We start from the raw sequence: 22,899 nt of genomic DNA, 5'->3' as shown, positions 1-22,899 counted from the left end.
CAGCTGGCTTCTCCCAAAACAAGTCCTGGAGAAACAAAATTAGAAGGGCCTGCATCCTTTAGATGTGCTCTTGAAAAATATCAAGTTCTTTATCTGGATGGGTTTTTACAGACAGTTGACAGGTCCGACCTGACTGAGTATACGTTATTTCAAAGGTCAAAGAGTTGGCAAAAGGGATATGACTATTGTCAAATAGGAATGAGCTCCCTTTGAAGTCTGAGGCTTAGATGAGCTGATTCCGAAGTACTCTCTGTGAATGAGCAAAGGCAAGGGTAAAAAATAAAAATGCTGCCCCGTGTAAGCTGAGACCTTTTTTTAACTAATACAGGGTATACTGCCCCGCCCTTTTATGGGGCACAACCCGCCATTAAAATCTTGGTGAAAAGGAACCACCTACCTGTGAAGTGGGATGGAGCTGGCAAATAGTCACAACGAACACTTCACTGCCTAAGCCCTGCAGATGTCCACAAAAAAAGCCTTCTTCAAAGTCCTCTTACGTCCAGTATAGTCCACTAGTATCTGCCTTGCCCTCTATTTACTTGTGTTTACCTGCTTTCTTTCCTCCATGGTTTGTATTCTAGTCTATGGATAAATCTAGCCAAACTTGTTGTGATACCACCAATACATGAGTTGTTTCTGTGGCTGTTATTCAGGAAGTTTCACTGTGTTGTTTGCTATCTGAACCTGCTCTGACTTTCAGTTTAGTAAATCAGACTAATATTCCACCTCGCAAATCAGAAACACAACGCCACGTCCCTTGTCCCAGCAGCCCTGGTAGCCGTGGAATGGAATACCAGTGGAATTAAGGGAAGTTCCTGCAGACTCAAATATCACAGAAATGCAATAATTTGTCTTTATTAATAGAAGGTCAAATACCATGTATCTCTGACAGTTGCATCAATATTTGTACAGTCCTTGGGCCTTGACTTTCAGCAACGGCCTCTTTAACAGAAAAAAACTTAAGTCTAAATCCTGACATTGTTAAATCACTTTTAGATACCTTTTTTAAAAAAAAAAAAAAAAAAAAGGCAGATTCAAGACATAATGCATTCAAACTGGTGCCTAGTTTTCTCTGCAACTGAACCTCCCAGAATTTCAATCCTTGGAACACCAGCCATTTTGGAGTACTGTGGATTCCCTGTTGCTCTGCAAAATCTATAATCCATTTCTTAGAACATTCGCTGGTAAATATGCTAGTAACTAACTCTATCTTTTACAGCTTCCTTCAGTATAGATATAACAAGCATGAATTGAGTGCTCATCATGCATCTCCATAAATTCTCACATCATTAAAACATTAGTAATATTATCCCCATTTTAAAGATGAGGGAACTGTTGCTCAGAAAAATTACTTTCCTAGAATCACATAGGTAGAGAGACTGAAATGGGATTCCAAGTCCAGTTTGAAGTCCAGTGTCCCTTTTTTCTTTTTTTTTTTTTTTTTGAGACGGAGTCTCGCTCTGTCACCCAGGCTGTTTTTCTACCATTTGTAAACCAACAGTCCAGAGGACCTGAGGCCACTTCTAGGAAGTGTGATAACATCAAACTTTGATTCCCCACTCACTGATTCTGCTACCTCCCCTTTCTCTGTTATCCTTGCATCTCTGGGCTCCTTCTTCACTCACCAGTTAGGGGAGTCTGAGACAGCAGGGCTGAATGGAGGAGGTACTATATTTTTAAAATTTCCTGATCCTAAAAGCTATCACGGGAAAAAAAAAAATCAAAAGAAACAAACACTGTCAAGCTACAGACACACCTGAAACCTTCAAAATTTCTCAGAAACCTTGGCAAAAACATTCACTGAGGTTAGAGCTTAGTCCCCACATTAATGTCACAAAAATCAGGAGTATGCAAAAGTGAGATACCCAAAATTATGACTTCTTAAGACAAGCAAAAATCGGGGGTAAAATTCCAGAGAAAATGGCTGAGTCTTGCCAGTGGTTCTCAAACTTTAGCATCCATCAGATTCTTCTGAAGGATTTTTTTAAAACAAATTATTTGGCCCCACTCCCAAGAGTTTCTGATTCAGTAGGGTGGGAGTGAGGCCACAGAATTTGCATTTCCAATGTACTTCCAAGTGATGCTGCTCATGCTGCTGGTCTGAAGGCCATACTTCCAGAACAACTGGCTTAGGATGATTATTTGCCTAATGAACGAACTCTTTACATTAGAGAAATAGGTCTCTGTTGGATTCCTTTAATAATTAGTTAACAAACAAGTACTAAGCTAATCAGTACTAATCAGAGGCAGGGAACCATTATGGTAAACAGCCTGAATTCTGGAGCCAGATTGCCCAGGTTAAAATCTCAACTCTGCCAATCATTGTGTGACCACCGGCAAGTTCCTTAGCCTCTTTGAGTCTGTTTCTTTATCTGTAGAAAACAAATGATAATTATAATACATATAACATAAGGATATTGGGAGGACTGAAGGGGTTAATATATCTAAAATACTCACAATAGTGGCCAGCACATGTTAAGTGCTCTGTTAAGCATAAAATACAAGCACTATTATTATTATAATTTCTTCTACCTCTAGAACTGCCAACCACCGTATTAGGACTTGGGGATAGAGCTGTGAACAGAACATATATGGTCCCTGCACTCATGAAGTTACAACTAGTGAAGAAGATACAACTTAAACAGGTGTTTCCAAGCATTATCTGCTTAAATCAGAAGGCTGAATGCAGGGAAACGAAGAAAATGCTACAAAGTCATTACAGATTGGAGATCAATCAGGCATTAAAAACACCTTTTAAATTAGAATATACACCAAGGGAAAAATATAACTTTTCTGGAACAAACTATTGTGGCTTTTAAAATATAATGGTATGAAAAAAAAAAATTCTTTCCAGTCTATTTCTCAGATTTCTCAACACCTAACATGTGTCATGCACTCTGCACTGGGGATATAAAAGTGAATAGACTGTAGTATCTTCATCCAAAGACCTCCTAGGCTGTTAGAAGAAAAAGTATGTCAAGAAATAATTACAGTACAATGAGAGAAGTTCTTGAAGAACTATAGGAAAAATGAAACAGTAGTGTGTAACTGCCCAAAAGAGTCTGAAGGGCTTCAAAAATAATATCACATTTAACTTGGGTCTCGAAGGGTGAATAGCAGTTGACAAGCAGAAAAAAGGGCAAGTGATACTCTGCGGGGAGGAAACAGTATGTGCAAAGTCAAGAAGACATGAAAAGGCCTGGCTTGCCCAAAGATTGAGGAGATGTCTGATGTGGCTGAAAGGTTGGTGAATGATAAGCACCAGGAGGAGATGAGCTTAGTCTCAGTGCTGTGAAAATATCACCAATTTTCTGAATAATATGCATTTGGAGCTGTCTGGATAGGGGTTGAAGATGGTAAGGAAATAGATATGTAAAGTGATAGTCCATGGGTTTTTCAATGCAAATCTAAAGTTACCCTTGCACTATTCCCTCCAGAAGGTGAATATTTTAATGGTAGACAATGGTATTTAGCTCCATTTGCCTGGGACTTATACGCCAGCAACAAATAATAAAAACAGCAGCAGGAATAGCTAATGTTGAGTCCTTAGCAGGTTGTACTATGAGCTTTATACACATGAACCCGTTCAATCCCGCAACAAGCCCATGAAATAGGAATAAGGCAATGAAGTGTAGAAATGGTATGTAACGTGCTCAAGGTCACACAGTAAGTCCCAGGGTGGGCATTTTACACCAGAGCCAAAGTTCAACCGCTCACCCTCGAATCTGCTATCCTTCCTCCATGAAGAATGCTCTCAGATTTTGTAGGGCCTGAAGCTTTTATGTAAAGGATCTTTAAGAAAAGGAAAATGATTATGAATATGAGATTAAGTACAATAGTGAATATTTATTTACAGTAAGAAAAAAGTTTAAAAACAAATACCTTGAGCTCTGAGGATGTAGGTCCCTTTTATCTGAGATCCGAAATGATTATACAGAAATGCTTTCTGATTGCAACTCCTCCCCACCTGGAACATTCTACAACTCCCTGTGCAAGTGAAGGGCCCTGAAGCCTAGACTCTGCTGCATTCACTTCATGAGGTGCCCATCTCTGCCTCTCCCTTGCCTGACTATCTCTCTAACTTTTCCAAAACATTTTGATAAAGACCAGACCTTAAGATTAAAGGAAACTGCTCAGTTCACTATGGGACAAAAAAGGGGGCAGAGATGAGTGTAGTGGGAGAAGAACTAGGGTTTTCATCCTTTCTCTTCTGCTAAAAACATGGACCACAGCAAGTGACCTTGGAGTCATGCACACCTAGGTCCAGATCCAGCCTCTCAGCTCCTCAACAACTGTGTGAACTTGAATACGTTCTTTGACCTCTGTGGGTCTCAGTCTATTCCTCTGTAAAAAGGAAACACTGTAAGGATCAAATAGGACAACATGCATAATGCCCAGAAATGTGAGCTCTCTTCCTTCTGGATATGCCTTTCCTGTGCTTTCTCCTTCTTCCCTCTCACCCCACCCCAAGTCTAAGGTAGGTAGATCCTTTCTCTGCATCCTTGCATATCCTGTGGAGACCTCCATCACAGCACATCATTCTCTTATTAACTGAGCAAGTATTCCCTGAAGACAAAAATGAAGAGACATGTTACTGTCTTCAAGATGCTCATGTGTAACAGACACTCACAGCTCATGGGACCTTTTTCCACCACTACCCGAGATGTTCCTTGAGGGCTGGGGCCATACCTTATTCTGATGCGGACCTTCAGAGGCAATAGGCACGCAGCTAACGTGGAAAGAACCTAACAGAAAAGTCCACCATGAGTCCATCTCCAGTCTCCCAACTCTCAGCCACTCCCTACACCAGCCTTGCCCTGGCCCACTTGCCTAACTCTCCCAGCCCTCCTCTTGACAGGCTGCAGTGGCGCTGATCAGTGTACCCTTTGCAGGGCTGGATTAATGAAGTTTGCTTGATAAGGCACTGGGCCCATTATTGGCACTCACCTCTAGAACAAAGAAAAATACTGGCCCTTCCAAGGCAAAACAAAGGCAGACTTTTCCCCCAACGGATCCCTTTTTCTTTGTAAGAGACACTACACAGACCTTTGGTCCTCCACTGAACTACATTTAAAATAGCTTTTGTGAAGGACAGACACAGTGGCCATTCTTATATATGTGTGTGCAAGCAGCAAAGAAGTGATTGTAATATGAACAATGTGTACTTCTTCCCACTTCTGACAGAATAGACGACATTGTGTCCTGAGCCTGGGAGGGGGTTGGGGGCCAAAATAAAGAAACCAAACCTTAAGTTTTATTACATGAAATTCTGATAAAAAGCACTTCGAAGCCTCTTTCCCATCATCAAAAAACCACACTGGGCAAGATCAGAGCTTAACAGCCAACAAAAAAACACATTCAATCCCTGAGATCATTTTCCTGAAATAGAAAACTACATATGTTTCTCAAATTTCACATCAAGCCACTGCAGAGGCCAGACTGCAGGGCTGATTTGGGCCAAAGTAAGTAAGAGAGAAGGGAGAGAGGAGGGGGATGGGGTGGGAAAGGGAGTAAACAGGAGAAAATGAGCCCGTTCTTCCACATCACCACATCTCTCTAGCACAATCTAAACTTACAAACACCCCCTGTTTCACAGAACTTGTAGTTAGGGTTGCTTATCGGGCAGCCTTTACTTTGTCAAATTAAGACACATTGCCTTGGATTAGCAAGACTCCTTAAATTCAAAATGACTTCATGGTTGGCTCAGAGTGCAGTGTCTCTAGGGCCAGTCGCCAGGAACACATCCACTGCAGAGGTCCCTCCCCCCCATACTGACCTACCTGACTTTTCCATGGAGACAGTAGAGCAAAATCCTAAGCAGACAGGCTGTCAATGTTAATTAAAGGTCCAAACACCTCTTTAGAAACTATCTCCAGCTCAATATTTATACAGAACATAAGACTCCTAACAGGCAGGGTTGGGGAGGAGAGGAGGAGGTTAAGGGTGGAAATAGGTTTGAATGGCATTTGGAACCCATTAATTTTTAAAAGACAGGCTGCCACCTTATATAGACCCAGAGAGGTTCAAAATGTAACAAAACCAGGAAGATGAATGAGCTGAAGATTGTTTAGAAAGCCTGGCAAGAGTGCTCCGCTTTTGAAAAGAATAATATCTGGGCAATAATGAGAGCTGACATTTTTTATTAGTGAATGCAGTTTTTGGCACATTTTAACAATACAGGTTGACAATTTTTTGTATTTAACAAAAGGAAACGCAATCTTCCAAGTGATCTGGGAACAGAGGGCTCCCTGACTGCAATTTCTTAATAACATGTAAGAATTCTCTTCAAAGGCCCTTGATAATTTACAGAGAAGAAGGAAAAATGAAGAAAAATTTTAAAAGAAGGTATATTTTCAAAAAAGAAACAAAATAGAAGTAGTAAAGGAGAAAAAGGAGGAAAGGAAAGGGTACAGCATTTTAACATTAAATTATAGCCCAAAGGTTGGATTCTAAGGTTTGACTTTAGCAATCTCCTTTCAAAGGAATGAGTTTTAAAGGAGAATCCAAAAGGAGATGCTGGTCAACCCCACTACATCTTACAGACTCAGAACTTTGGGCCTGGGAGGTACTAAACGAATCACCTAATCCAAGCAGCACATTTTGCAGATGAGAAAAGTCTGATATGGGTGCCAGGGGCCCCGAGTTACCTGGTTGGACCAGACACGAGTCTTATAAGCTCCAAGCCACACCACTTCTGTATCTTGTGATGTAGGTCCTGAAAACCGCCAAGCCTTAAGAGCTCTAGTGCCACTTGATTCCAAGACTGAAAACTGATACCTTTAACCAGATTGACTGATTTGAACCTCTATCAAGGTTCTTGAGACTACCAAGAATCACATAAGTATAACATATTCCAAAAGTATGAAGTTCACAAAATAGTCCACTGACAGAGTTAGCCACCCTGGGTAAGAAATGAATTTAAGAGTTCACAAAGACTGAGATGCCCAATGTATCCTGAGGGAGGCCTTCTTGGGTCAGGAAAAAGACCCCTGAACGAGGCATGATCCAGGAATGTACCCCTTAAAATTTAACTCTTATTCCACACACTGGCTTTACCCTCAGAATGAGACCCTTCTGAGTTTCAGTTCTGTTCCCTGAAAAACGAGACCTAACTCTCTAGCATCTTCACAGTTCCAAAACATTTTCAACAGAGAATATAGTATCATATCTATTTCTAAGTGAGGAATCAAATTCAGAGAGAATTCTACTTTATCATGTTGAAAGAGCAAATGAAATTAAATTCCAAAAGTGATTTAAGGTCTCAGAGAAAATTGTTCAGTAAAGGAAAAGCTATATTGCTGCTCAGTTGGAAAATGACAGTCATGCTAGAGATCATCTTTCAGCCACATAAAATCCACGTCTAGATGTACACAGCAGAGAACAGGGGAAAAAGCTTTATAGAAATGGAACAGATTCAGACTAGTGGTTCTCAGTGAAGAGTGCACATCATAATCGTCGAGGTCACACAGTTTTACCCTTTCCCCCAAAGGACAAAGATGGGGCTTCTCACCCTTTTCTATCCAGATTTGCTTTACTAATGAAAAGAGAAAGAAGCAACCTCAACCTTCCTCAGACTTTGCCTCAATGTAGCAGAGAGAGGGACAGTCAGTGATGTAACAGGTGAGTACAAGTACAAGGCACAGTCCCTGAGAACCTGTGCCTTAACTCATGCTTCGCAGGATGTTAGCACCTCCTACTTCCTCCTACTCCCTCTGACTCCCCCACTGCCTCCAGCCCGACTGACCCAGCATGCTTCATCCTCTCTCGCCCTCCCTGGACTTTAAGCCTCTGAACTCAGGTTGGGCTGGCCTGAAATCTCCCAGGCACCTACCCATTTCTTCACCCCCACAATGTCTCTGAGACCCCTCAGTGGATGACTCTCTCCACAGGTAGCCAAAATCAAATCCCCAAGCCAGGGAGGAGGTGGAGAAAAAGGTCATCAAACCACAGGTTTACTAGGTTTCTAAATGGTCCCTCTTCCTCACCCCATCCACAAGCTATTTAACTGAGTTTGGATTTATCTTAAAAGTGGCAGAGCAAAACATTGAACTAAGGATTATTTGGCTCTTATATGGGTTTGAATAGTCAAATACATGTGTACCTATCAATTACTGGATTAGGGAGAGAATGCCTCATAGATGCTTTACTAATATATATGTAAGGAATAAGTGAATGAATGAATGTATGAATGAATGATGAAACTTGTGAGTTACATTGCTCGGATTATATACTATCTCCCTCATGATCACCACCTTCCCCATTTTCCTTGTGACTATCATTGGACTAGAAATTGGTGTCTGTGATACTGGTCAATGTAATTTGCTGAGAAATTATGATTTTTACCCACCCCATATCAATTCTCCCTTTTTATTTAGTAAGAAAACCCCAATATTTGGATAGGAAGACACCCAGATAAAAGCCTACACTGCCCCGATTCCCCTTCACCTCAGTTTGATTGTAAACCTAGCTGCTGGTCAATAATATACAAGCACAAGTATGACGTAGATCTTCTAAGAAGATTGTTTAAAGAAGGCTCACTCCAATGTGAGGCACATCCTTTGTATGCACCACACCCACTTCCTTCTTCCTGCTACATGGACTGTGGACTTGATAATGGAAACTTCAACTGCCATCTTGGACCATGAGGTGATCTTGAAAATAGAACTCAGGACTAGTGTCCTTGGTGACTTTATAGGGACATCACAGTAGCCCAAGACTCCATATACCTATATTTATTTACAGGAAAGAATGAGCCCTTATGTGTTTAAGTAACTGTTATTTTGAAATTCCTATTATTTCTACTATCATTAGTGAAGAGATAAGGATATTTCTTCTGTAGAGAGTGAAAACACTCTTCTTTCTCAAAAATAAGGGTAAAGAGTATCTAATATTTACTGGTTATTTCTCAGCACTATTAAATATACTAAAAAATAAGCTGGTGAGAGAGGATGACTGAATCCTTCCTAGAACTTAGAAGAGCTGCTTTAAATACCACTGTTCTGAGAAATCATCCTTCAACACAACCATAAAACTATGCAAATCAAGGAGCTTTAGCATCAAGCATATCAGAAGTAACTGTACTTCTCCCCCTCACTCTCAGACACCTTTAATTTTTAATTTTATGACACTCCCTGGGGAATCCTTGCCAAAAAAAGTTACTTCTAGGATGATATAAATTCAATCAATTTTACTTTCATTCCACAGATTTCTAGTATTTTAAAGAAATCAATTCTTAAACCACAATAAGAGACTACTTTATACCTACTACAACGGGTATAATTTTTTTAAAGGAGAGGGAAATAAGAGCTGGGGAGGATGTGGAGGAATTAGAACTTTCATATATTTCTGGTGGGAATGTAAAATGGAGCAGCCATAGTGGAAACATCTGGTGGTTCCTCACCAAGCTAAACTTAGAATGACCCTATGGAACCAGTAATTTCACTCCTTAGATATACACCGAAAAGAACTAAAAGCAGAGACCCAAAGATACTTATATACCATTGTTCGCCACAGCATCACTGACAATAGCCAAAAGGTAGAAACGATGCAAATTTCCACCAACAGGTCCATCAACAGATGAACGGACAAGCAAAATGTAGTAGATGCACACAATAGGATGTGATTATTCAGTCATAAAAAAGAAAGGCTGACACATGCTCCAGCATAGACACACCTTGAAAACATTATGTTAAGTGAAATATGCCAGACGCAAAAGGATAAATACTATATAAGTCTACTTAGATGGGGTATCTGGAATAGGCAAATTCATAGCAGACATAAAGTAGATTAGAGTTTAAGAGGGGAGAGGGAGGGATAAAAATAGTAAAGTTTTTACCTGTTCACTCAGCCATGGGCGGATCACAAGGTCAGGAGTTCAAGACCCACCTGACCAATATGGTGAAACCTCGTCTCTACTAAAAATACAAAAATTAGTCAGGCATGGTGGCACGCACCTGTAGTCCCAGCTACTCAGTAGGCTGAGGCAGGAGAATCGCTTGAACCCTGGAGGCGGAGGTTGCAGTGAGCCAAAATTACACCACTGCACTCCGGCCTAGGTGACGTAGCAAGACCCTGTCTCAAAAAAAAGAGGGGATAGGTAAAGAGGGAATTGGGGAGTTATTATTTAATAGCAGTTTCCGTTAGGGATGATAAATAACTTTTAGAAATAGACAGTGGTAATGACTGCACACCATGAGGAATGTAATTCATGACACTGAATTATATACCTAAAAATAATTAAAATGGCAAATTTTATGCTATATGTATTATTAAAATTAATAAAAATAGGTAATGTAATCTGCAAAAATCATTGAATAGTATACTTTAAATTAGTGAATCATATAGTATGTGAATTATATGTAATTATGTATACTATGTATATCTAAAGATGTTTTCTAAAAAAATCAACTCTTATCTCAGATATACAAATGAGACAGGAGATGAAGAGGCCAAGTACCAAGGAAGGGATGTGAACTGTAGTCACCACAGGCAGGCAGGTATTAATATGCAAGTTTCTCTCTTCTTCTCCTGCTGCTGCCTCTGCTCTCTGGGGAGAATGAGACTTCGACCCGACCTCCTCTCTCCACTTAGAGAAGCACCAGAGTACACAGAGTTGACTTTGCACCCCATCCTCTTACTCAATTTTCTCCAAGATGGTAAGGGAAATTCATGTAATCATTAAGAGACTGGAACAGATGAAGCCACATTGTAAGGGTCACTGTGTTAAAGACAAGGTGATAATAATGAGCTCACACTTTCACTTCCTATGCCCAAGTGTGACGAGCATGGCTTCCCACTGCCATATGGTAATCATACCCAAGCAGGTCTGGATTCATATTGCTAAGCTGCTAGACTTGAGATAGGGTTGGCAAATCGGGTCTTCCTTCCTGCCCCAACTCTTATGTATGTACACATACCCGAACATGCATACGGGGTTTAACCGCACTTCCGAGCTGTATTATCCATCTAGTACATTAGAAGTTCTACACACTAGAGGCTAAAGAGTATTTTCTGAGATAATAAGACAACTTTTCACTCCTCATTTAGCTAATATGTTTTAATGTAGTCTCTATCAGTCACAACTCCAATGGCAAGAAAGAGTGAGTGGCCCTCTGAATCCTTAACAATAGGGATACCTGTAAGGGAGTACGAGGATTAATTTTAATTGCCTTAAGTGTGATAATGACGTTGTGGTTATAAAGGAAAATGTTGTTACTATTGGCTAATCAGGTGGAGAATACTGTGAGGTCTGCAATTTATTTACAAATGGTTCAGCAAAATAATTACATGTCTGTGTGTCAGAGGTAGGTAAGGTGTGCACTAAAGAGCACAAAAGTAATAAAATGTTAGTAATTGATTAATGTAGGTAAAAGGTATAAGGGTGTTCAATATGCCATTCTCTCAAGTCTTCTGTAGGTTTAAATTTTTCTGGAAATTATACTTCAAAAAATTTTTTTTAAATTCTCACCAAAATTGAAGAAAACACTGAACTCCCAATACAAATATTAGCAATTGACATAAATATCATTGAAATATATAATACTAATTGTCATAATTAGTAATTGACAATGACATACATAAATAAGTGGTTGATAAATATAAGAAAAATTAATTGCATTCAATAATCAAAAATGCAAATTAAAATAAGATCCCATTTCAAGCCCAAACCCTTGACAAAATTGATACTGACATAGGACAGAATACTATACAGATGTCAAAAATATTTTTAGATATTAATATGAAAAATACAACATATTAAGTAAAAAAATAAGTTGTACAAAGCATATTTCCAATTTTTTAACAAAAGAAAAATCAGTAGAATAAGAGTCTAAATAATGGTATTGTATTTGAGATCCTACGAATTGTATTTAGAAAATGACTACAGATCAATAACCCAACATAATCATCTCCTGACAGATTAGTAAAAACCCACAAGATGAATAACAATACAATAATATCCCTTATAAACCGAAAACATAGAGAACCACACAAATCAGAAACATAATAATTATTTTAAAGAGACTTCAGTTTCTAAAAGCCATGAATTCATCTCTTTAAAGGAAAAGGTAGAACATTTACTAACAACCCATACAGAATTGTACATTATAATGGAAGGGAAAGTAAAAGTAAAATGAATAGGTAGAATATGTAAATTTAATATAAAGATATATAAGAAAAAATAAACCTAAGATTATAGAAATTCAACCATGTTTTCACACAGCCACAGAAATGTCTCAGAAATTCTAACATTTAACCAGTAAACCAAACTTACAGAGTGTCTCTTGTTTGTACATAAGAAGCCCTACAAATAATTTATTTTAGTTCAAAGCCATAAAAAAGGTGAACTGAGACAAGACAAATCTCCCATAAAGAATAATTCGAAGTAATATATGTAGATACTACAGTCTCAAGAAAATGCAGCATAACTACTCCCCACTCCTTATGTGTAGGCTGTGCATAGTGACTTCCTTCCAAAAAGTACAATATGGCGGGGGGGTGGAAGAGTAATTTAGAGTGGAGAAACCTGACAAACAATATCTCAGCCAGTTGATCAAGTTGAACATCAGTAGTGATAAGTTGTGATAAGAATGTGTTCGCTTGATAGGATGAGAAAGGTATTTTATCTCTATGGTCGTCCTCCCAAAAACAAACTACCCAAATCTCACCATGAGAAAAACACCAGACAAATTTCAATGGAGGGACATCCTACAATATACATGACCAATACACTTCAAAACTGTCAAGAGTATCAAAAAGAAAGAAAGACTCAGAAACTATCACAGCCAAGAAGAGCCTGAGAAGGCGTGACTAAATGTACATGGTAAAAAGGCCATTAGGCAAAAACTAAAAAAATCACAATAAAGTATGGAATTTTATTAATGATAATATATCAATATCAGTCCATTAATTATGACAAATGTATCATAATAATATATTAATGGGAGAAACTGGACATCAAGTATATGGGAATTCTGTAGTATCTTCACAATTTTTCTATAATCCTAAAAGTATTTTAAAATTAAAATTTTGTTCAAAATTATAACTAAATTTAATAGGACATACTTTTAAATAATTTACATTGTCTACCCTTGATCATCTAGGATTAATTTCTCTCAGACTCCCAAAGTTAGAAAAAGTTCTACTTCCCTTGAACAGCAGTAAAGTTTTTATCTGTTCACTCAGTTAATCTTGATCAAGCTCTGTCTTTGCTTTGGCCACTAGGAAGCTTGGAAACAAATTTATTAGTAATTATGAATTCTCTAAAGGTTCTCTAAAGCTCTTAGCTTCAGCTCAGTTATCTTATCATTATTTTCACTCCATTCTGATTTTTTTCTATTTTGTACGACTTTTTCTTATATTATTACTATTAGTCACCTCAAATATCTTTAGAGGGAGGATTTATACATATATTTTTCTATTAAAAAATTTCTACTATTCAAATGTATGACTTCCCGTTTCTCATGTCATCAAAATTGTAGACAGTAACCCACTTAATAGCAAGAATGTGGCAAATTACTAAAGCATTCTGCTTCAGTTCTTGAATTGCAAAGCGGTAATGACACCACCTGCTGTAAGGATGGTCATGAGGACTAACAGTGTTAACATTTGCTAAATATGCCTAGCACAGATAAAGGCAAGGCACTCAATAAGTGATAATTACCATTATTATTATTAACAAAAATAGCAATAATTATTTTCATTAATATAAGAAAAAGAATGGAGCTGAATTACAAAGCAATCATGGGCCAAATGGTGATTTTCTCAGTGACCCAGATAAACAAAAGTAGCTGCCATATTTTGGAGGATGAGAACAATAAAAGGGGAAAATGGGTAAAAAAACAAAAACAAAACCTGAAAGACAGGACAGGAAAATGGAGAAGGAAGACAGAAAGGGGAGGAGGTGTTCTTACACACTGTCATTGCCAAAAACAAGTTTGAAAGCTTTAAGACAAGGTGAAATTCAATCACTTGTTAATCTTGACTCTACTAAAATATATTTTTAAAAAAGACCCTCTAGGAATCCTCTCTAACACATTTTATGAAGCCAGCATTGTCCTGATACCAAAGCCTGGCAGAGACATAACCAAAAAAGAGAATTTCAGACCAATATCCTTGATGAACATTGATGCAAAAATCCTCAATAAAATACTGGCAAACCAAATCCAGCAGCACATCAAAAAGCTTATACGCCATGATCAAGTGGGCTTCATCCCTGGGATGCAAGGCTGGTTCAACATACGCAAATCAATAAATGTAATCCAACATATAAACAGAACCAAAGACAAAAACCACATGATTATCTCAATAGATGCAGAAAAGGCCTTTGACAAAAGTCAACAACACTTCATGCTAAAAACTCTCAATAAATTAGGTATTGATGGGACGTATCTCAAAATAATAAGAGCTATCTATGACAAACCTACAGCCAATATCATATTGAATGGGCAAAAACTGGAAGCATTCCCTTTGAAAACTGGCACAAGACAGGGATGCCCTCTCTCACCACTCCTATTCAACATAGTGCTGGAAGTTCTGGCCAGAGCAATCAGGCAGGAGAAGGAAATAAACGGTATTCAACTAGGAAAACAGGAAGTCAAATTGTCCCTGTTTGCAGATGACATGATTGTATATCTAGAAAACCCCACTGTCTCAGCTCAAAATCTCCTTAAGCTGATTAGCTACTTCAGCAAAGTCTCAGGATACAAAATCAATGTACAAAAATCACAAGCATTCTTGTACACCAATCACAGACAAACAGAGAGCCAAATCATGAGTGAACTCCCATTCACAATTGCTTCAAAGAGAATAAAATACCTAGGAATCCAACTTACAAGGGATATGAAGGACCTCTTCAAGGAGAACTACAAACCACTGCTCAATGAAATAAAAGAGGATACAAACAAATGGAAGAACATTCCATGCTCATGGGTTGGAAGAATCAATATCGTGAAAATGGCCATAGTGCCCAAGGTAATTTATAGATTCAATGCCATCCCCATCAAGCTACCAATGACTTTCTTCACAGAATTGGAAAAATCTACTTTAAAGTTCATATGGAACCAAAAACGAGCCCACATTGCCAAGACGACCCTAAGCAAAAAGAACAAAGCTGGAGGCATCATGCTACCTGACTTCAAACTATACTACAAGGCTACAGTAAGCAAAACAGCATGGTACTGGTACCAAAACAGAGATATCGACCAATGGAACAGAACAGAGCCCTCAGAAATAATGCCACATATCTACAACCATCTGATCTTTGACAAACCTGACAAAAACAAGAAATTGGGAAAGGATTTCCTATTTAATAAATGGTGCTGGGAAAACTGGCTAGCCATATGGAGAAAGCTGAAACGGGATCTTTTCCTTACACCTTATACAAAAATGAATTCAAGATGGATTAAAGACTTAAATGTTAGACCTAAAACCATAAAAACCCTAGAAGAAAACCTAGGCAATACCATTCAGGACATAGGCATGGGCAAGGACTTCATGTCTAAAACACCAAAAGCAATGGCAACAAAAGCCAAAAATTGACAAATGGGATCTCATTAAACTAAAGAGCTTCTGCACAGCAAAAGAAGCTACCATCAGAGTGAACAGGTAACCTACAGAATGGGAGAAAATTTTTGCAATCTACTCATCTGACAAAGGGCTAATATCCAAAATCTACAAAGAACTCAAACAAACTTACAAGAAAAACACAACCCCATCAGAAAGTGGGTGAAGGATATGAACAGACACTTCTCAAAACAAGACATTTATGCAGCCAAAAGACACATGAAAAAATGCTCATCATCACTGGCCATCAGATAAATGCAAATCAAAACCACAATGAGATACCATCTCACACCAGTTAGAATGGTGATCATTAAAAAGTCAGGAAACAACAGGTGCTAGAGAGGATGTGGAGAAATAGGAACACTTTTACACTGTTGGTGGACTGTAAACTAGTTCAACCATTGTGGAAGTCAGTGTGGTGATTCCTCAGGGATCTAGAACTAGAAACACCATTTGACCCAGCCATCCCATTACTGGGTATATACCCAAAGGATTATAAATCATGCTGCTCTAAAGACACATGCACACGTTTGTTTATTGTGGCACTATTCACAATAGCAAAGACGCAGCCATCCCATTCCTGGGTATATACCCAAAGGATTATAAATCATGCTGCTATAAAGACACATGCACACATATGTTTATTGTGGCACTATTCACAATAGCAAAGACCCAGCCATCCCATTACTGGGTATATACCCAAAGGAGTATAAATCATGCTGCTATAAAGACACATACACACGTATGTTTATTGTGGCACTATTCACAACAGCAAAGACTTGGAACCAACCCAAATGTCCATCAGTGATAGACTGGATTAAGAAAATGTGGCACATATACACCATGGAATACTATACAGCCATAAGAAAGGATGAGTTCACGTCCTTTGGAGGGACACGGATGAAGCTGGAAACCATCATTCTCAGCAAACTATGGCAAGGACAAAAAAAAAACAAACACCACATGTTCTCACTCATAGGTGGGAATTCAACAATGAGAACACTTGGACACAGGAAGGGGAACATCACACACTGGGGCCTGTTGTGGGGTGGGGGGAGCGGGCAGGGATAGCATTAGGAGATATACCTAATGTAAATGACGAGTTAATGGGTGCAGCACACCAACATGGCACATGTATACATAATTAACAAACCTGCAGGTTGTGCACATGTACCCTAGAACTTAAAGTATAATGAAAAAAAAAAAAGAAAAAAGCGTATTGAATAAGAATACAAAGAAAATATTTTTGTACAGCTGTATAATGTGTTTGTGTTTTAAGATGTGTTATTACAGAAGAGTCAAAAAGTTTAAAAGTTTATGAAGTAAAAAATGCTACAGTAAGCAAAGGACCATTATTAAACAAATTTTTAAAATAAATTTAGTGTAGCCTACATGTACAGTGTTTATAAAGTCTACAGAAGTATACGGTAATATCCTAGGCCTCTGCATTCAATCACCACTCACTCACTGACTCATCCAGAGCAACTTCTAGTCCTGCAAGTTTCATTCATTGTAAGTGCCCTATATGAATATACTATTTTTTATCGTTTACATTGTATTTTTATGATATCTTTTCTATGTTTAGATATACAAATAAGTACCATTGTGCATAATGGCCTACAGTATTCAGTACAGTAACATGCTCTACAGGTTTGTGGCCAAGCAGCAATAGGCTATACCATACAGCCTAGGTATGTAGCGGAATACACCATCTAGATTTGTGAAAGAATACTCTATGATGTTTGCAACAATAATGAAATCGCCTAACAACACATTTCTCTGAATGTATCCCTGTCCTTAAGGAACGCATGACTCGTGTGTGTGTGTGTGTGTGTGTGTGTGTGTGTGTGTGTGTGTGTATTTTTTCCTTTTATTCATCATGTAAAAAGTGCCTTTGGAAAAACCCACATTTCACTCTGGATTTTTCGCATCTCCAATTTTAATGAATGGTCTTCACCTTGGATACTCACATTCCAGGGCTCTTAGGAACAATAGTGTTTGGGCATGTGCAGCGGAGGTCAAAGACAGATTCAAGATGTTTCAAGTATGCAAAATCACATGCAGATGTACCAACAGTATATCCAGTCAAAAGAGAGTTAAGAAAGCAATATATATACAGACATCCAAGAATGGAAGAACGCAAACACAATCCAACTTGTAATTAACATACCGTGCTGTGACACCTGTTGCCTTCCACGATAAGAAGTCTGGGAGATCAAAGAAATGTCCCGCCTTATCCCAGCAAGTCTCTCTCAAGTTCTGCCAAATTAAATATATATTAGAATCAATTAGGGGGTTTTTCTACCATCTCCTCTTTCAATAATGTTTCAAATTTTTCAAAACAAAAGCATAGCCAACAATGCCAATTGAAACATCTGTTCAGGAGCTTGGTGGGGATAGGAATAATATAAAAGCAGTACTTATACAGGAAAGAAAAATTGACAATTCTTGATCGTTCCAAAAACGACCATAATTTCCCTTAAAACCCTTTTTGTCAACCTGGAAGGATAGAAAGCTGTGTTAGTCCATTTTCACACTGCTGATAAAGACATACCTGAGACTGGGTAATTTATAAAGAAAAAGAGGTTTAATAGACTCACAGTTTCACATGGCTGGGGAGGCCTCACAATCGTGGCAGCAGACCAGAGAGAGAAATGAGAGCCCAGCGAAAGGGAAAATCTCTTATAAAATCATCAGATCTCGTGAGACTTATTCACTACCACGAGAACAGCATGAGGAAAACTGCCCTCATGATTCAATTATCTCCCACCAGGTCCCTCCCACAACATGAGAGAATTATGGGAGCTACAATTCAAGATGAAATTTGGGTGGGGACACAGCCAAACCACATCAAAAGCACACTCTGTAAGGTATGCAATCCATCTTCCAGTGAATGGTGATGGACATATAAGATTTCAGAGCAGATATAAGCTGGAAAGAAGCTGTACTCAGAAACTGCCCAATGAAACTAAATGTCCCCTGCCATATAAAATTCTCCGCATGCCAACTGGTTCCAAAGGCAATAGAAAAAAAGATGGTAGTCCCTGCCCTCAAAGAACTTCCAGTCTAAGTCAAAGAGAATGGCCACATAAGCAAGCCATTGTACGTTTTAAAGATTTGGTTCTCTGTATTGCAAAATGGCCAGGTTTTTTCTTACTGCTGGGCATTTTCTTTCCTTTGCCACTTCTGCCTAAAACATTCATTCCTCACCCACCACCCTGTGCCCTCCCAGGATCAACATCATCCCCTCCCTCATTTGGTTAACCCTACCCACCACCATTCCTTGAGGGGGTTTCCAGGATCTCCTGGAAATCAAAGCAGGTAAGTCATATTGTTAGTTTAGGTCTAGTTGTCATACAACCCATACCACCCCCACAATCATCTGTGTAATGTTGGTATGGTTTGGCTGTATCTTCACTCAAATCTCATCTTGAACTGTAGTTCCCATAATCCCCAAGTGTCATAGGAGGTACCCTGTGGGAGGTAACTGAATCACGGGAGTGGTTACCTCCATGCTGTTCTCATGATAGCGAGTGAGTTCTCACAAGATCTCATGGTTTTATAAGGGGCTTCCCCTGCTTCCACTCTGCACTTCGCTCGCCTGCCACCAAATGTAGAAGGACGTGTTTGCTTCTCCTTCCGCCATGATTGTAAGTTTCCTGAGGTATCCCCAGCCATGCTGAACTGTGAGTCAATTAAATCTCTTTCCTTTATAAATTACCCAGTCTCGGGTATGTTTTTATTAGCAGTGTAAGATCAGACTAATACAAATGTCTTTCTTTCCTGACAGACTGACTATAAGCTCTGTGAGGTCAAGGATCTTGTCAGTCATGTTCACCATGATATTGGATGATTGTCTCCTCTTCTCCACCCCAACTGAGAGGACCCTCAGCTGCCAAGTAGAAACTACATAACTCTCATCCCCTTACTACAAGCACTTGGTTGGACCAGGTTTAGACATGTGACCTAGTTGTACCAACCAGATTTCTTCTCCCAAGAACTTAGAATCAGGACCCAAATGGAATCATTTCACTTCTGCCTATGAATGGAGGTGAGATAAACTTGAAAAGCATGAAGTGGCCATTTTCCGTCAAACACCTGAAGAGGTAGAATTTCAAAAACAGAATAGTAAAGAAGACAGAGGCACTAGCAAGAAAGGTTTCCTACCATCCAGGTAACTTTCCATGTCCTGGTTTCTATTACTCCCTCTCCAAAAAGCTATAAAAGGAATTATAAGCATAGGAGTATCTCTGGGAACCTAAGGGCAACAATGCAGAAGTCCCAAAAGAGGCATATTTCAGTACCTGCCGCAGGGTAACACACAGTAGGAACTCAATAAATATTTGTTGAATTACTAGACAAACTGCTCAGCTTCACCTTCCAATTCCTCTTATGTGAGGGGTGCTTCAGTTTATAAAGGGCTTCCACATGTGTTATCTCCTTAGAGCAACACAAAAGTCCTGGGTGTTATTATACCTATTTTATATACAACTGGCCTTTATCAGAATTCTGTGAGTTCCTCCTACGTAGTGCTTCCCTAACACTAGTATATAAACACCAACATCTATTTACAGCAGATAAACGGTACTATCCCAAGTGCTGGCCCTATCAAAACAATATCAAAAGACTTCAGATCTAAAAGGCAAAGTATCAAGCTGATTCTCTGTTATTGTTGTTGTTTTAACTTCCTAAACATCTAGGTGAAAGCTTGTGTCTAGAAAGGGACCTGCCCTAAACTTCTCTTTGAATGCCCATTCTAAGATGTTAATGTTAAATCAAGCAATACTAAATATTCCTAACACAGCTAAGAACTAGTAGTATCTTTGTATAGGGTCTAACAAGCCACAGTCAGAAAATGGTAGCCTTTGAAACTATGTGAGTCAAACTATCAGAATGCCTTCTGGCTAGTCCCTGAAATCTATTTCCATATGTCTTGTGGTTTCAGCAATCAGTGGTCAGGGAGAGGAGAAAAGGCAGCCTCTTTCTAAAGGTTCCAGAAATCAAAGGCCAGTGACCAGATATGAACCGCCAAACCACCACAGCAACAACCAGTGCTTCAAGCCAAAGCACAATGATCTTCTTAAATTCAGGCAAAAAAAAAAACTACTTCTTTTAGATCTTGTGTGTGGTCATTAAAGACATTACATAACGACAGCTTTTAGCCTGTAGCCACACAGACAGCCACTGTGGGACAACGGAACCCAAGTAGAATGTCACAAAGAACTCAAGCCTTTTGCCAAAAAGAGACACTGGGAATAGGAGGAGCAAGGAGTCCAGGCATTCTTTCTTTTTGAGACCACACTAACCGTCACCAATCAAAGCTGGAGATCCCAGCCCAACCTCTCCTCTCTAAGGAGATGACACATGTGGAAGCCCTCTATAAGCTCTGAAGCACTCGTCACATAAGAGGAACTGGAAGATGAAGTTGAGCAGTTTGTCTAGTAATTCAACAAATATTTGTGGGATGAGCAACTAGAAATAACATGTGGGAAGTCTGAGGTACTCTTAAGGATGCACATGGTCTCGGAAGGGAAGATAGCAGTATTCCCTGCTTTCTCTACAAAAGAAAAGTCTGGAGATGGGCCAGCAAAGAGGAATAAGGATTGGATGAGAGGAAATGTCTCCAGAAGCCTGATCCCTTACCTTGAGATGCCAGCAGGCATCTGTGAGAATCCCATGCAGTATTTTTTGTTTGTTTTTGTTTTGTTTTGTTTTTTTTTTTGAGACAGAGTCTCACTCTATCGACAGGCTGGAGTGTAGTGGCGTGATCTCGGCTCACTGCAACCTCTGCCCCCCAGGTTCAAGAGATTCTCCTGCCTCAGCCTCCCGAGTAGCTGGGACCACAGGTGCGTGCCACCATGCCCTGCTTTTTTTTTTTTGTATTTTTAGTAGAGACAGGGTTTCACTATATTGGCCAGGCTGGTCTCGAACTCCTGATCTTATGATCCACCTACTTCAACCTCCCAAAGTGCTGGTATTACAGGCGGAGCCACCGTGCCCAGCCCCATGCAGTTTTTTATATTAGGCTACCTGATTCACAAGTGCTTTTTCATCAAATGCCATATTGGCCAAGAGCACATTACCCCCATAGATAGATTTTTAGTCTAGTTCTGCAGAAAAATCTCTCTGTCCCTCCTCCTCTCTGGCCCATACAATCCCAGCCAAAGGCCTCAATCTTACTGAATTAATTCTCTACCTGTAACCACTGGGCCTGCATTAGGACACAGTAATCATCCTCTAAGTCCTCCATAGTTTACAACAGTGTTCTCATTTAATCTACAGAGTGGTGCAGAGGCGTGTAGGTAATACACAATACTCACACATTAAGGAACTGGGGGTCAGACCACAAGGGCTTAGCCCAAAGTCACAGGGTTTCCAGCTCTAAAGTAAATGTTCTTTCCTCCCACTATGCCACAGTTACCACCCTGAACCTCCCAGTCCAATCAGAGGTGTGATTTTGGGCCTTTTGGAAATGTCATAATGGAAGCTATTGCCACTCTTTACAGAAGAAAAGACAAACAAAAGCCCTTCTAAGCACATTTCCGTACAATTTCAATCCTGGACAGCTCATGTAACTCCTATGTACTTATCATCTCCCATGCACAACATTGCACGGATTACAGAGTGCAAGGAGCAGGCCCTCGACACACACCAACTTCAGATGTATCTCATTAGGTGATGGCCTAATAGAGTTCAAACTAGGAGCTCTCTGTGCTGAACGAGTTAAGTCTTTCTATCCTCCAGTTACCAGGCAACTAACAAAAACTAGTCTTTTCAAGAAAAAAAGAAAAGTGATTTGGGTTATATGACTTGGCACAAAAGCCTTCTGCATTCCAACAACAATCCTTTGAGTTAAGCAATCCCTCAGCTTAAAGCAACCAAAGAGAACAGCTTTAAAAAAAAAAAAAAGAAAAAAGAAAAAATTATCTATTACTTCATCAAACCACAGCATTTCTTGGGAGAAGGCTACTACTCAAAGCTCACACAGCTGTGGGTCTAAGCAGAGGGCGGAGGTAGGGCAGTATGTCCAAGATTCAAGGCTGCAGCTGCCCTGCCAGGCTTAGGACAGAGAGAAGTAGCTTTCACCCTTTCCCTCCCACTCCAGGGGAGCTGTGAGGTTTCTGCTGCTTCTAGACACCGAGGGAACTCGCGAGGGAAATGAGGCAGCTACTGCAATGATACCAGGGTTGAGGGGCAACATGAGAAGATAGGCATGACCAGTTACAAAGGATTATCCAAGTAATCTACTATGTAATTGCAAAGGGATTCTATCTGGGTTATCTGCTGTGAGCAGTAAATAAAAGGGAGGGAACAGCTCCCTAATTCCCCACTCAATAA

General features: G+C 39.4%; 1 protein-coding gene across 3 annotated transcripts in view; it reads right to left on the bottom strand.

Annotated features, from left to right (window-relative positions):
- Nucleotides 1-22,899, bottom strand: part of FGGY (FGGY carbohydrate kinase domain containing) — a 445,679-nt gene that overhangs the window by 351,530 nt on the left and 71,250 nt on the right. For all 3 annotated transcript variants that reach the window (XM_030812917.1, XM_003265147.4, XM_030812918.1), the window contains exon 5: nt 17,732-17,820. In XM_030812917.1, coding sequence (XP_030668777.1) covers nt 17,732-17,820 — 89 coding nt within the window. The remainder of the gene's footprint in view (nt 1-17,731; nt 17,821-22,899) is intronic.

Source organism: Nomascus leucogenys, chromosome 5, assembly GCF_006542625.1.
Source record: "Nomascus leucogenys isolate Asia chromosome 5, Asia_NLE_v1, whole genome shotgun sequence".
Lineage (NCBI taxonomy): Eukaryota > Metazoa > Chordata > Mammalia > Primates > Hylobatidae > Nomascus > Nomascus leucogenys.
This window is presented reverse-complemented; position numbering and strand designations above follow the sequence as displayed.